We start from the raw sequence: 16,984 nt of genomic DNA on the forward strand, positions 1-16,984 counted from the left end.
TGTACATTATGTAATTTGTACATTGGAGATGAATTTCATTACTTATTTATATGTGAAAGTGTTTTAGTTAAATGTCTAAGAGAGAAATATATACCAAAATATTATTTCACTTATCCAAGTCAATTAAAAATGCAAGGATTGTTTAATATATTTAATGTAAAAATTCACACAAAACTTTGTAAATTCATAGAAAAGCTTGAAAAAATATTAACTTAATTTCTGTACTATTTGTGTACTTCTATATGTATCTATGCTATGTACAATGTTGTAATTGTGTACATCACACGCCATGTATCATACTTACTATATGTATGTGACCTCTTGTTACACACGTAAGTGTGTCGGAGTGAATAAATAAAAACTTAAACTTAAACATAGCCATTTAAAAGTCAACGAAAACAACATATAGACCTGTACATAGTTGGTAGCTCGACCGTTGTACCTCTGTCTTAACCTCACTCCCTACTATAGCTCAGTCAGCTAACAGTATACAACCCAAACAGTCTGTGATGTCCCTCAGATCATCTTCAAAATGAGTTGATATTTTTAATCTAAAGCCACAATTATGGCCTGCTTCCCAATTACAGGGCGATTATGTCATAACAAGCAACACAATGCCAGCGATTCCTCTGTGATGGGGGAGGCCTGACCCAGAGTTTAGCTTACTCCTGTTCTCATCAGCTAGAAATTTTGGCACATCATGTTAGTGTTTACTAAACACTGTTTAAATAATATATAGGGCGGTACCCAATCTGACCTACAAAATCCACATGAAAGCTCAAATGAAATTGTGAAGCTTGATCAAAAAACAAAATTCATAAAATCATAAACCAAATTATTGAATCTCAGGTGTAATTGAAAATACATATCACAGAGATATTGTTTTGTGAGGTAGAAATGTTCAAATGGTAAAATAAAATAAATATATACATATATGTCTGTCTGTTGTATCCCCTATCAACCCTATTTTTACTGCTGAATTTGTACCCCATTGTGTAAAATTTTGTTTTCTAAAAAGGAGAAATAAGTACCTACCTACCCTTATTTTTTCAAGGTGAAAACCTTAACAGATTTAGAACTTTGTTTCAGACTTGCGTAAAAGTAATACTTACATCTACAGTTCTTGTGAAGACCGTCTTAAGTGTGAAACATTTCACTCCCGGAGGTTACAAACATTTTCCAGACAATGATTAAGATTGCTTTCCACTCCTCTAACATTTATATTCAAACAACTTAATGATGCATTTAATGTAAAATTCCATGAACAGAAATAAAGCCATGCTAAATTTTAATTCTACCCTATTCCTTGAGGAGAGTGATTTATGCAACGATGTCATTATCTCTGTCAAGTTTAAAGGATTTACATAACAGTTTAATTTCAACTGTGGTCAATAGGGCAATAAAATCAGAGTCAGGTCGTATGGAGGTCAATTGTGAACAATTAAAGCTTTTGTTTGATCTTGACTGTGTGGGCGGCAGAGGGAGGGTAAGTATTTGATGTTGACTGCAGAGGTGATTGAGGGGAGGGGTCAAAGTACCCTTCCCTCTCATAACTTTATCCGACTTGTCAAAACCTTGACCACATCTATCTGCCTAATTGGTATGGTCTCTAAACTCAAACTGACCATTTAATGACCAGTGATGGTCCAGGATGAGCAGGTGATAATATTCTTGACCCTTCTACCTTTTAATCCAGAGTTTTGTAGAATTTCCAGACCAGATTTGACCATCACATGCCTCATTTGTTATACAGTTTGATAGTTTATAATCAAAGTCAGGACCGGTCAACAATTATCGACCAAGACCTCCATGAACCTTACAGAGTAATTTATCTAGATATCCAGATATCCTTCTGCATTTGGTTACAATGGGTATAAAGTCACAAAAACAAATTTACTAGGACATATATTTACAACTAGATACCCTACAAAGCTTACCTGCAATAAAAAACACATATCCTGTTTGTAATAAAAACACAATGTACTAAGAAATCCAAAACTATACACACATATAAACAGATACCCATAGAATACTCGCATTACACATTTCAAAGGTTGGGGGCTTTTTTAAAGAATTAGATTTGTTCAGATTGTATAGATATGAATCAGTCTTACCTCTTTCGAATGGCATCACATAAATATATCCATCTTCATCTTCTTCAACATTGTTCTTTTCATCTAATTTTAGATCAATTATGGTAACAGTCAGATTTTTCCTTTTCCCCATTTTGATGAAAATTAAGAAGTACTTTTAAATATGATATAACTTTCTCTAAACAGCTAAAGATTAAATATGTGTATCTTCAACTGTGGTATATATAAAGCTACTTTTTAAGCTGATTTCTTTTAATAGTACACAGGAGTTCAATTTTCTGAAGAAAGTTTGAAGTTGTAATCAGACAAGCACATTCAGATTCCAGATGGTTCCCTTCAAATCTAGCTGTATCAGGTATTTTCACATAAATCTTCAATGAGGTGCCGACAAATACTATACTGTACTATATATACAGTGTACCAGCCAAGTTCTCAGTATCTCCACAAGGTGTGTCTAGTAATATATATTTCACAGAAGTTCTGAAGTCACCAGTGACAGTTCCACACTTCTAGTAAGCACTTTAAAGTCCTTGGACACAGTGAGAACATTAACCCCTTCAAGATCTCATATATGGTTTTCAAAAACACATATACTCAGACCTGAGAAATTCTTGACCACTGTATAAACACCCTATTCATGCCTATGGCCCTAATTGAGGCTTAATAGGGCCAATGAAAACATACCCACTTCTGAGTTAATTGGGTCAATTAGGCTAATTTGACCTACTTAGCTGAGGTGAGATTCTCTCATTATAGGTCAGGTCAGTGACAGGAGACTTGTTATTACTGTCAGACTTGAGTAGTTCTGCTTGATTGATCCTATAATGATCTTTAACCTCATGGATGAGTGACCCCAGAGTAACCCCCTCCTCTTGCAATCAGAACAGGGGGCAAATGTTAGGGAAGAAAATAATTTCTAATTGTCAATTATGTCTTGATTTAGTACAGATATGAAGAGAAGTCCCACTCTGACAGATAAGATAAGTGAAACATGAGACAGATAACTATTTTAATTCTCCCAGCATCAGGTCAGTACTTTACAGTGTACACAAATTACCAATGGTTACTGTGGTTTGAGAAAATTAGCGCTACACAATATTAATACACATATATCAGTAATAATGATACTGATAAGGCAAAATTGGTTAGATTAACAAAATTATTCACATTGAATTGTGAGTAATATCATTAATTAACCCTAGGAATACATTTTTTTATTAATAATTAAATTGATAAGGTGAAATTAGCAAGTCTCTGTAATGAATATAACTAGTATGTCATTTTATAATATTTCACATATTTCATTAATTATTTATCACATAAATCATTTCCATTACTGCCCTCTAATTGGTTGGGACTTTAACAGTTCACTTTGCAAAATTATCAACAGCTGTGTTATCAGTGGCATCACAGATACCAGATGTAAAGATCATGTCAACATTAATTATACCTAAAGTGAAAGTAGGTACAACAAACTTTATCATTCCTATTAAATGTTTGGCACTGTTCAGCACAATGTTTTACATACTTTATCAGATATATTATAATGACTCTAAATTGTTGGAGTACAGAATTATTTTAACCATAAGAATTATTTTTTATTTTTTCTAAATCTTTCTAAACAACCTAGGACAAAATCAGTTCATTTTTTTCTTTCTTTTTGGAACTGTTATCAACATACTGGTGTTTATATATTGCCCTAAAATTTTATTTTATTTCTTGAATGTCATTAAAAAGGACTAATTCTCAATATTGTCCCGTCGCTCTCTTTTAACCCTTTCATCCCTATGTAACCTAATAAGTCCATTATGGTCTAGTGGTGAAAGGGTTAGATGTACATCCCACTAATATAAACCTGACTTGTGTCATTCATGCATATCGTATATCATTGACATTCTGCTAGTGATGCCGTAATCATCTTCTACACAGGAAAGTTCAGGCAAACTTTACACACAACAAAATCTGTAGTTTTTTAAAGTATTTTAGATTTATCATTTTTGTTGTGTCTGCTGTTATCCTTTTAAGTGATTTTCTAGTAAAAAGGCAACAGATTTTAAATGATACGGAGGAGCAATTCAGAATTAACTGCAACAAGCTTTCCTTTGATGTTTTTCCACATCTACCCCAGACCACGAGGTAAACATATATCACAGTTATTGTATACCGTAATTCCTATAATTACATCTATCGCAGGAAGAATTTAATTTAATTTTTATAATATATTGTTCAGTTATATCAATTATGATTTTCCCTCTAAGTACCCATAATGAGAGTATATGACTCATTTGATAAATAATAATTTAGATATTAAAACCCAAAAATTATAACTGCTTTTGTAAGTTGAAAATATTATCTTACCTCAATTTACATCTTTATCAAATGTTCTTGTATATTTGTTCATATTTTCCATTAAATTATTCAGTTCTATAAAAGGAGTTTAAATTTTGAACTCTGACTATGAACTTAATTTTAATCGGTGGCTTGTTATAAATAAGTAAGTTTCCAATGCATTGCGAGGCTCATGTTTCGCCAAAGAGTGCTAAATAGGTTGTGTATGACACAAATTAAGCTGTTTACCTGAACGCCCAGCAATTGAGACCAATAAAAGTGGAAATTAAATTTCTCGAAAAAAAGTGTGCACATGGACCACCTAGGTATGAGAAGGAGAAACATTACTACTATTAAAACCAGAAAAATGATTTCTCCCACCGAAAAATGATTACTCCCATAAAAAACTTTGCGTATTGTCGCCGAGACAACGCCAGTTGGGACTACCAACATCTTATTTATAGGATTACTTATGTCGCCATTTCCATGACAAAAGTCCAGGTAGATCGTTTTAAAATATCAAAATTTTGTCTCTTAAAATGTGTTTATCTGCCATCGATCGCTGTCTGACTTGAGATAAGGCCTGCCATTTAAACACTGGTAAGCAACATTAAACTAAACACGCACAATATACCTTCTGTCAACCGTAATCCTGATACGTTTCATATTGTTACTGAGTTTAACTTTTTTTTTCTCACGAGAATTTTATTCAAATCCAATTTGAATCACGTTGTCACATGAAAAGAATATCCACTTTTGAGAAATATATTATGGTTTAACTGGGTTTTTTTTTATTTTCTGCTTTTTTTTTGCTTAACAACAATCTTTCTATTGTACCTCATTTTCTGCAGCATGCGTCATTTTGTGGTTTTCCTAAGCTAGATCTACCGCATGGAAAAAGATATGTGTCTGGACAACTAGCCTTACAACAACTCGACAGTGATGTCATAATTCTAACGTAAACAGTGTAGCCATACATTTTGAGGGGTTTCAGTTGTTGAATGCTCTATTTCAAAGGTGGCTGATATATCATGGAATTCTGCTCCGTGTTTTTCATGTTTTCACAGTGTCTGTTGTCACTTCTGCCAACTTCGTAAATCAGTGTTGGAAATTGAAGTATTTGCAAGCATTTATGAACCACATCCCCCTTCCCCAGCAGGTTTTTCCCATATTGACATCCTCTAGGCATTTTAAACATTGAGAACATCTCCCAGATCACTTGCTGAACCTGTATATAACTGCAAGCATTACTTGTTCAATTTCAGCGCATAGTTTGATCCCTTTCATTGCTTGTTGTAACAAGATCATTGACAATGTCACATCTTGTTCAAACACTTACTCACCGTCTCATTCTAACCACCCAATACTAGCACTTCAGTTAATCTCCCCCGACAATGTCACATTTTGGAGTAAGCTAAATGAAACTATTTATATATTCTTATTCAAGGCCAAAGATATACACAAATCTGATACCATTTAGCTCTGATGCTTAAAGGAAAATATAAACAGTGGCAAGTTAAAGTGGTGATGTATCATGTTATCTCAAGAGAGCTCCTCAAAGGGAGATAAGTTGTGATTTTTATGCCCTCACACAATTTATAGCCCTACTCTTCAAAGATGAGAAAAAACACACTACTTACATTCTAAAATGATAAAAATGGGCATGTGGGCAATTTAATGTATAATTTTTATCGTAATAAGGGTAATATAATTTATTTTGTAATACAACAATAAAACCAGCATAAATGTTAGGATATGTACATACTTCAGAAACATATTCCTCATCTCGTATTTATCTGATACATCTGTACATCTGTTTACTGTCCTAACAATCTCACTTGAAGATGACATCTGTATGAAACACTTTTCCCCTTTTCATGCAAATTTTCATGTGTTACACTGCAACGTGCTTTCAGTTGACCAATCAGTCAATATGAATGCATAAGCATGCTAAGCACTTCATCAAACTTTCCATTTTAAATTGAATAGGAATCTGAAAAGAAAGCAGCGCAAAGTCTTTAAGTCAACTCTTGTCTAAAATCTAAAAAGTTCCTGCACTTTTGCACAATTTAATAAAATTCTCAGCGTTTATTTACAAAATAGTGTTTTAGTGATGAATTGAAAACTGGCTATGCTCATGCTGTTGGCTAATAAAATAATTTTGCATCAATTTTTTTTGTTAAATATCTATTTTTGAACCCAAATGTAGAACTGACTCCCGATGGGATTCTAAAAGATCATCAGAAGATTTGACAAAACTGGCAAAAACTGAGAAATCTGTGAATGTTTATATGCACTATAACATCTTTCTTAGCTTAATAAACTATCAGGCAACTCATGGACCAGACACAAAATGGCCTGTTTTTAGAGCCATTGGTATATAGTGAATATATTTTTTACTGATTACTATCGCCTAAATGTTAAAGAATCGTCCCTAAAGTAGATAAGTTGGTGGCCCATCACTTCACTAAAAACTGGTTCCATAGCCAGCATGTACACATTATGCTAGTATGACTGCTGTTTAGGTCTCTATGGTAAACCAGTAGGCTAGTTTACAGGGTTTTTTCTCGCCACGTTCTGTCTACGTTTACATATCCCTATGAAAATCACAAACCATAATCTGACACCTTTGTCAAAACAACGAGTAAGCCAGGATTTCGTAAGCCAGGGTTTGGTGCTGTCAGAATCACAGATTAGGGAGTTAATACATATGAATCTGTTACATTTCATAAACAATGGAATCGTGTTTGCAGCTCACAGTCACATGAAGATCAACCGTCTTCAGGACATAACAGTAAAAATAATGTCAAGGTCATGTACCTTAGTTTATTATCTCAGAATTAAAGTGCAGTCAAACAGGGGAAATAATCTGTGTCGTGAGAATGTTTGTAAAAGAATCTGTATTACTTGTGTACGTGCATTTGTTTTCACAAGCTTGTGAAAAACGTGACTTTCAAAATCGTCAATGAACTCCCGAAGTCTCTATCTACAGATCTTTAAGGTTCAAACACAGACACTCACATCAGACGTTCCCTGTAACTCACACCCAATCTGACGTAGTTAATTCAAACAAAACATTGACGTGTATGTGTGGTATATTTTTCGTTGTTGAGAAATCAGAATTAATGAGCGAGGCACTAGCAAGTGAAGTGTACTGGTCACATATAAATATAGAAAACGTCCAATTAAAACTGGCCTAACATCAAGTGTCCACATCCGCTCCTGCAGCTGGAATAGGGTTGGTACTTACAACAGTCATGACAAGTCACAAAACCTAACCCACACTGAAATCGGAGAGTTCCTCTAAGTTATCTCCCTTTTCAATAATATCAGATTCTTTTTCCTTTTCATATTGCATCAATTAAGTTCAGATACATATCTATACTTCAACAAAGCCTGAGCATTTGTTCTCTCCCTTTACAGGATTTTTTAAAAATACATTACATGTGAAAAGAAAAAACCTGATCCCTTAATGAAAGGTTAGCTAGCCACCTTCCCAAACGAGACACAGTTTAAATGTTTACTAAATGTGCAATTACTATAATCTATTACCAACTCAACCCAGGTACACTAACCTGCTTCTAAACCTTCACAATCTTGAGTAATCTTTTTTTTTTTTAATAAATCACATATTACAAAATGCTAAGATACTCAAATTTTCTTAATGATTCAATATATGTCTCATGTAAATAGTATTCCAGCAAGAAAAGCCAAAGGTTTATATATAAATGTTTATTTTACTGCTATTAATTATCAATTATAAATTTACATAGAATGTAACAAGACTAGAGATAATTGTTTTATATTATTCCCTAGTTGGCGGACAAGTCCCGAACACTTTTTTCTAGTATCTAGTTTAGTCAATACCAAGGTACAAGTATCTTTCAATCTATCTAATTGAAAGTAAAAATTAGAGATCAGTTGAAGTTTATCTTGTAAAGATCTTGTTTTACCTACATAACACCTGTAATCTTACCTTTATCATACCTGGCCACCATCATTACCTGTCCTGGGTGCCTACCTGATAATCTTGTTATTCAAAATGTGACTTAAGGGGCTGGTTCTTACCTGTAGGGGTCACTTAAAAATCATTGGTCCACTACAACTTAAGATTCTGTCTTGACCTTGAGGCAACAAGTGTCATTTTACAAGATAATCTTGAACTTTTTCCACTGTTAGTGACTTAAGGGGTGGTTATGTCATCAGACTCCAGAACATTATTGAATTGGACAGTGGTCAGTATAGAATTGACCCTTCCTGTCAAAACTGAAAACCATAAATTAAAGTCTCATTACTTGTAAGATGCCAACATTTTTTTGACATAAATGTGAAAACAAATGTGAGAATTATGTGAAAGGCCTAGACTGACATAGAGCTCCACTGTTTACAAGGGCAGTGTTAAATACTATTTCATCATCATAAAATAAATTTTACAAGCCAATCATTTCACAGATACATCATGTCAGAGGTCACCATTATAAATAAATGTGACATTGATTGGTCTTTTTTTGAACTGTTACGTTGTCTGTATTACCTAATAAAAAGTTAAATTAATTGCCAGGAGAAAAGTTGACAAATGATACGAGGGACATCGATAAGACTTTAATTTGTTACCTATATAGACCCTTTTAAGAAAATGATGATGCAATCAAGGTAAAAAGGAAAGAACTGCATTAAAACATAGGTTGGGCTGTATACATTCAGCATTAAAACATAGGTTGGGCTGTATACATTCAGCATTAAAACATAGGTTGGGCTGTATACATTCAGCATTTTTCATTAGCTATCTAAATATCATATGGTAAAGAACACAAATGATTTGTTTCACCTACTATGGAAATTGAAAAACTGGTGATGCTTAAACTCAGAAATTATTCTTCAACTGCAAGCCAACTAAGTAAATATTTGAAAGGATGTTTGTGTGATAATTTAATATTTATCATCGGAGTTCATTGACATATTTCAGTTTCTTTCTCTTGTGTTTCATGCAGGTAATATTTCACCTGCAATGTTGACAAATCAATACTTAAATTGTTATATTTGAGTATTGTTATACTTTTTTAAGTTGTTATGAATGATTTACTGCAATTTTGCTGCAAAGCTCCAATGACAGGTAGTAATAAACTATTTTCCATAGACGAACATTATTGCAGGAGTAAAATAACTTCAATACAGTTGCAAAATTAGTCTCCTGTGATAAATGAACGAGACTAACACACTGTGAACCAATTAATATTTCCTATTACCTTGTTACAGTGCAGGGAATCAAATATCCAAGCATGATACATAATTAATACACTTTTTTTTAATTAGCTTGTTTCTGTTCATATAGCTGGAATTGGCGATAATTGAAATATAGCCACGAAATATGTGTATAATAATGAGACGGAAAGAATGAGACGATTGACAGATGAGATGAATCATCATGGAAAGGTTCATATTTTATGAACGAACTGAGGTATTTCATGACGAACATGAATGAAAATTTTACAAAAGAATTCATAGCTTTACATCTCTGTTGTCTTCAGTTACCAAATATAGATGGTTCTCTTAAAAAGAAATGCTTTCAGAACAGAGCTAGCTACATGTAACAGGCAGGCAGCGAAAAAACTTTTTTGATGAAAACCACAGATCAGAGAGTATTAAGTATCAAAATATTGGGGCTGATTTACAGAGATAGGAGGAAGGTAACACGGACAGGCAAGATTATTTGTCTGGGAGAAAATGTCTTTTGTTTATACTGTGCTTTGAGTGAGATTATGATCATATTCAGTAAAACAACTGGGGCAGTATGTTGGGGCAGTATGTGGGGGCCGATCCACAATCTGACAAAATCTCGTAAAGTGGGCTTGGTAGAGACTGTAGTATACATGTATATACAATGTTACAGTATGAACATTTTGTTTTTCGTTTTCGTGTGGTTTTGAAATTATATCTTTTCTACAAAGACACTTTGTCACTCTATGTATACATAGGAAAAAAATCATAAAATCTTCCCAATCATCATTTTATAATGAACTAACTCGAAAATAAAACAGTCTAATACAAGAATATGATTGTTGTGATGCGATAAAACTTCAATGAATCAACCGTACATTTGTAGAGTAAACTTTGTCGCCAACCCTAACTTTTCACTTAATCAATAAGACTAGCTAGCTACATCACAAAGCCGTAAAATGTTACATCGAAAAGAGATTGATAGATTAAAACATTGAACTTTAAGTGTTATTTATGCACCTTGTATAACCACAGGGAACATGTTCCACTTCATATAACTAAGGGAACACACACATTGCATTTAATGTAACTAGAGGGAACATACACATTTAACTTCATGTTACTTAGGGAACATAAACATCTAACTTTTTTCAGAACTTTAGGGAACACACACATATTTCACTTGATAGAATTAGAATGTAAAGCGACACCCATTTTCACTACATACAATCATTTGGAACACACACATCGAAGGTATGTATAGGTAAAGTATGAAAAGCTATGCATCGTACTAGTATTTATTTTTATATATACAGATAATTTAGCTATTGTCATCTCATTTACAGGTAAACTGATACTGCCAACTGATACTGATATTTTAGACGGAGAGTCCTGATTTTGGACCCTTTAATTGAGCTTTTTCCAACTATTCCTATTTTCTATGATCTGATCATTTCATTTGAAAGAACAGCTCAAAAGATGCTATTTAAATTTAATTTTTTCCTTAGTGTGTACATACACACATTTTAGTATGTTTTTAATTCTGAACACACGTAATCTCTGCCATGGAAATTTAAACAAATTTGGCAAGTATGTAAACTAAAATCACAACAGGTAATGTTAAAGTATCGATATAAAAGTAAAGTGATATTATTTACTCCATAGAATACAACTACATAACAAGAAACACAAGTAGGAACCTTAAAGTACACAAGACTTAATTTGCAAAAAATAAACTCAGCACAAATGTTCGTTAGTCTCATTGTCACCGTTTTCTGGACAGGTAGTTATTAAGTTATGACACAAGTGTTTCATTTCTCTACGCAAAAATAAACTCGTCACTCAAAATGAAGACCATAAATAATCCAGAATAACAGATTTTTTGCCAGCCATGATGAAACTTGAAAATAGACTTTCATTTCTATTGTGCTGTAACAGATTTGAATTTTATGCATTTAACTGTGAACCTACCTTCAGTCTTGTTGGAGGAAACCTGTCGTCCGTGAGTGTGCCAGGAAGGCAAGAGAAATACAGGCGCTCTTCTCTTTCCGTGACCATGGCGTTCAACGGAGGGAGTAATCATTATTTGATCTGTTGGAATTTTTCCCAAACAATTTGTTTTTATATATAACTCGCTAGAGTTTCTTGTTTACATAGGTTGATTTCTAACAGTTCTCCACAGTAGCGACTAAACGACTTAACGACTAAACAAAACTTATATTCTCCGACCTCTAGCTGTTCAGCATTCAATGTATCTGGCCTTGGAATTAGAATATAAATCACTTATATTATAGCAGTTGTAGCTCCATCCATTTTTTTCTGGTACTAATTATCTCCGCTTGCTGCCTTTACTGTAGTTGTAATTTGGTACGGCTGACATTCAAGTGTTTAAAGTCTGTGTCAAATACCATTTGAAATCACTGCAAGCTGAAGTTGTATCTGTTTTCGAGTCGCTGGTTGTCAGCTGACAAACCTGGAGATCTAGTGTGATTTACAAGTCTGGTAACTTCTCTGCACCAGTTAGCGAAGCAACACATTCATATTTTCTATGCAATTAGACTAAACAATGCTGGCACTCATCTTAGTTAGTAGTAATTAATTACCGGGCACTGTTACCATACAGCTGCAATGCTAGTTTACTGCAGACAAGTCACTTGTGGTATACAAGGCTATGTCCAGTTAGGTCTGAAGACTGACCAGAAATGACCCTTACTGACCACAGCATTCAGATTTAAGTGGTCCGTTTGTCCACCACGGGTGATGAATGTCACAGCGTCCTTGATTGCAATTGCATACCTGTACTAATATGACAGGTAAAACTCAGGTGCTCTTTCTATACGAGTAATTGTCTCTGCTCAGTTAACTGTTCCAGTTGACTCCCTAGGGTGCTGTGATGATCCCTGGTTAGTCCTACACCTTTTTACACCTTTGTGGGCCCGTGATGATCTGTATTCAATCCTAGTCCTTATTACACCTCCTCTTACTGTGTGACTTTAGCTGCAGTGCTCCAGTTTTTTAACAAAAATATACTGCCTAGGGTGGTGTAGTAGATAATGGACTTTTCTGTGATCAAGCAGGTCAGCTAACACCTTAACTGGACAATGGTCAATGGCTTAATATACCAATGTTTTCCCAAAGTGACCATTCCCATTTGCAGAAGCTTTGTGTAAACAGTAATCCTCTAAGTAAACGATACACAGAAAAGCCCCTTCCCCGCGCTAACACTGAGGCCTTAGAATGACGCCAAAAATTGTATGAATGAGTACACCAGTAAAAGCACACACTGTCCTGGGAAATTATAGTACAGCCTAGCCACACTTATGAATGAACCACTTCTGTTGCTTGTTACCCATAAATCACTACTTCACCTTTAGTCCAATAGCAGCAAAGCTCATTTACATAGCTCCGCCCCCTTGTAATCCCTGCAGGTTTATGAATGAATGGTTTATCAGCTGAGGCCCCTGTGAGATAAGTAGCGTGGTTGACCTAGTTGATAAAATGGCAGATGAGGTTCCCGATGGGAGATTTTGAATAAATTTGTACATGAAAACTGAAGAATAAGAGCATTTTCTAGCAATTAATCCAATCAAAACATGACATTATGATGCTAATATATTTCAAATATTTTTTCCAAACCTACAACAAGTCAAAATTCATCAGAATTTGTCCAAAATTTCAATAACTCAATATTTTATATCCCAGCCCAGTTTTAATCTTCCCAATAGGTTGCCTTGTGAATGAACTCTAGGATTGTACAAGGCCTGTATACCTACAACGTTTAACAGCTGAAGTTTATACGGCCCTGGCCACTACTGCTAGCTTTTACAGCTGAAATGGCTTAAACAACCTCAGCTAACTCTACGGATAATGCCTGGGGACTATTACTGCATTACCTACTCATTTCATTCTCTAATAAATTAACCCCTGATGTAGATTTGTTTCTAGGGCTAGAGATGTTCTATACAGTAACCTGGCAGTATTCTAAATGGTTCAGAACGACCAGTGTACAATAGAATTTGAGAATTCTCAAAAATTAGAAACGACTTTGATAATTGTACAGCTGTGTTACTATGGGCTATAAAGGTCTGTACTACATTTGAGAAAGACCTGCATCCTAACCATCCTAACTACCCATCCTTACTACCCTAATTTCCCATCCTTAACATCCTTACTACCCTAACTACCCTAACTAACCATCCTAACTACCCATCCTTACTACCCTAATCTCCAATCCTTAACATCCTTACTACCCTAATCTCCCACCCTAACCATCGTCACTACCCATCCTTACTACCCTAATTTCCCATCCTTAACATCCTAACTACCCTTACTACCCATCCTAACCATCCTAACTACCCATCCTTACTTCCCTAATTTCCCATCCTTAACATCCTAACTACCCTAACTACCCATCCTAACCATCCTAACTACCCTAACTACCCATCCTAACCATCCTAACTACCGTTAGCAGAGCTATCCAGGACTGTATTACTTTCGTTGTACAGTAAATTGTGGAAATACTCACAGTTAAAGCTCAAAATATTAATTTATTAAACCTGAACTGAATTAAATGTTTAACCCTCTAATAAATTTAGCTTGTTGTTACAGAATTTAGTCTTGTAACCTGGATAACCCTTTTCCAAAGCAAACTCATGTTTGACATCAGATATGGCATTTTAACAGTAATCATGACAACAGGTTTAAATGCAGGTCCTTTTACCCTACTCATAGGTTGCCATAAAGGTGATAATAGAATTGTTTACAATGTACCCTCACAGGCTCGGCAGTTTATCACAAGTTTTCAAAAAATTTGGAAAACTGATAAATCAATTTACCAGAGTCCAACGTCCTATAGGTGCTGGTTGGTAGATGTCCTGGTAAGGCCCTATTGACTTTTTTCACTTAAAAAACCTTCCGTTGATGTTTAATTTTTTCATCAAAATTCAACAAGTTTCTCTCATAAATATTGTATTTAAGCTATAGTGGTATCAGAAAAGAGGTGTCAATACATAGCTTTTGGCAGTTGTATTGGGACACCAAATATACACAATTTAAATATCTAGTGATATGCAGCCAAACATCCATATATGGGAGTAAATTAAGATGTTTGTATTCTGTGTGCCTTAGTCGTAAATGCACCATGTAAGACACCTAAGAACTACTCATAGCCGAGCCTTACTGGCTCACCAGGCCTGCGTCTATAACAGAAATAACACTTTACACCAATAAACTTAATGTTCTTTAAAAATTACAATCTAATTTGGAAGAAACTACAAAATGTACGATGGTGCAATCCTGAAAAAACCACAAAGATGGTGAAGCATCGGGAGTTTTGATCCGTCATAATTACTAAACAAGACGTTTATGTCAAATTGCACATTTTCCAAACTTCCACCCTCCTCCACCTAGCCGCCTCCCACACAATATCACAGTGTAAAGCTCTGTCGTCATACCGAGGATTTTACATATGATGAAAATATACCTAAACTTAGATTTCATCGGGATTGCTAAGTTGTATGTTGATAGTCAAAATCTGCTTGAGAAAAACAACGTCTTCCATTGCAAGCACCTGTCTTAGTGAGAACCACCTCTGAAATCTAGAAATTATCTCGCGACCCATCTAGTGATTTTCCCCATTTTGTCAACAAGTTTTTATCTTTATAAATATGAAAAATTCTGAGATTCTGCTTGTAGTTACTGTAGTTTTAGAGTGAAGTCCGTTGTATTCACTGACCTAAGGATTTTTTCAAGGGGAGGTAATCACAGATAGATATTAAAATCTAATCTGAAAAGCATCAAGAGAAAGGTCAGGTCTAACTAAGGACACAGATCGGTATATATCATAATCAACTTTCTTCAAATCTTCATTTTCACAAAATACTTTACCAAGAATCAAGATGAAAGAATAGAAAATTAATTGCTATAACTAACTATTCCAAGTGCCTAATTTTAGCTGACACATCATAATTGAAAAATAACAGCAAAAGAAATGAGAATTCAGCACACACACAAAATACATAGTAACAAGTAGAACAGTGGTGTTGGGATGGAAGGATCAAGACTAACAAGGCTCTCACCCAGTTTTCACTAACATGTGTCCAGGAAAATTAATTTTAGAGGAGAAGGCTGCCGAGGGGGAGGGGGAGGGGGTTAAGGCAAACAGGAGGAGAAACATCACCTGATGATGTGAGTGCAGACTCCACTGATGTAAATGTACCCAACAGCCATCTCAGTCACTCAAACGCTCGGCCAGCTTGCTACGATATTACAAACATAACTTCGAAAAGCTTCCTTTCTCTACTAAAATAAATATAATTGACATCCAAGCATCATTGACAGGGAAAATATTAATGAAGTTCTCTCGAAAAATCATTATCATTTTCCAGACAAAATATTGATGAATTACGTGTTGGATATGTTTAACTTTGTATGCTAACCATACATTACAAAGCTTGACCCAAGCAAAGGCAGTCCTAACATCTGGTTATACTTGACAGTAAACCTTAGCTGTATTTTCTTAAAATTTATGAATGAATTTAAAAGCCCACTTTATGAAAGAGGAGGCTCCTCAGGGGAAATTTTTAAAACTTTTAAAAGCTGCAATGAAGCTCCCTCAAATCCTCAAATCAACAAAATCTTAAGTGGCTGAATTGCTTTTCGATTTTGTTAAAGGTTTTAAATTCACGCTTGCAATCTTTGTAGAATTGTTCAGAGTCTCTGTAAATTTTGCTTCAAACAGAAAATGTAGTTACGTTCATGTGTGTACATTGAACACGATTTGAAAGCCGGTAAAATCACCAGCTGAAAACATCCGCAAGAGATTCAAAGAGATTTGATCTAAATGTAGCCCTAGTATGACTCGAAATTCTGGCGAGGAATAAAATTCAAAACATGTTTTGATTTTTAATTTCAACACCAGCCTGATAAAGGTAATAGTTTTCACAAAAACAAAGCTAAATGAGTGTTCCACTGGGTTTTATGCAACACAGCATATAGCGGGTTGTAATGAGAAAACAGTGATAGTATTTCTATCTCTGTCAGAAAAGTCAGACGTTCTTTAAACTACACTTCACTACACTTCAGAAACTAAATCCACAGAAAAAAGGCTAGCCAAAATGTAATGATGAAAGGCATTTCGTTTTTTCCATGAATATAAAATATCAAAATAAGAATAATGATCATTTCTTATAAAACAGGTATAATGTTTTTTTAATTTTTCTAGGACCTGGATATTCTTTCTGAATGTACATCTGACAAATTAACTTTTTATGTCAAATTTTACTGAGAAAATGATGACTTAACTATAGTTTGGAATAAATGGCAAGAAAAAAGCAACATGATATAGG

At 34.5% G+C, this 16,984-nt stretch overlaps 1 protein-coding gene across 5 annotated transcripts in view; it reads right to left on the reverse strand.

The window, feature by feature from the left end:
- LOC110458971 (protein c-ets-1-B-like) overlaps positions 1-16,984 on the reverse strand; it is an 83,695-nt gene that overhangs the window by 20,005 nt on the left and 46,706 nt on the right. Inside the window, exon 1 of one of the 5 annotated variants that reach the window (XM_021510965.1) lies at positions 11,610-12,945. The exons of the other annotated variants lie outside the window; for them this stretch is intronic. Coding sequence (XP_021366640.1) covers positions 11,610-11,721 — 112 coding nt within the window. The 5' untranslated portion in view covers positions 11,722-12,945. Of the gene's footprint in view, positions 1-11,609; positions 12,946-16,984 lie in introns of those variants that run through there. 5 annotated transcript variants of the gene reach the window in all.

Source organism: Mizuhopecten yessoensis, unplaced genomic scaffold (genome assembly GCF_002113885.1).
Source record: "Mizuhopecten yessoensis strain PY_sf001 unplaced genomic scaffold, ASM211388v2 scaffold9887, whole genome shotgun sequence".
NCBI classification, from domain to species: Eukaryota; Metazoa; Mollusca; class Bivalvia; order Pectinida; family Pectinidae; genus Mizuhopecten; species Mizuhopecten yessoensis.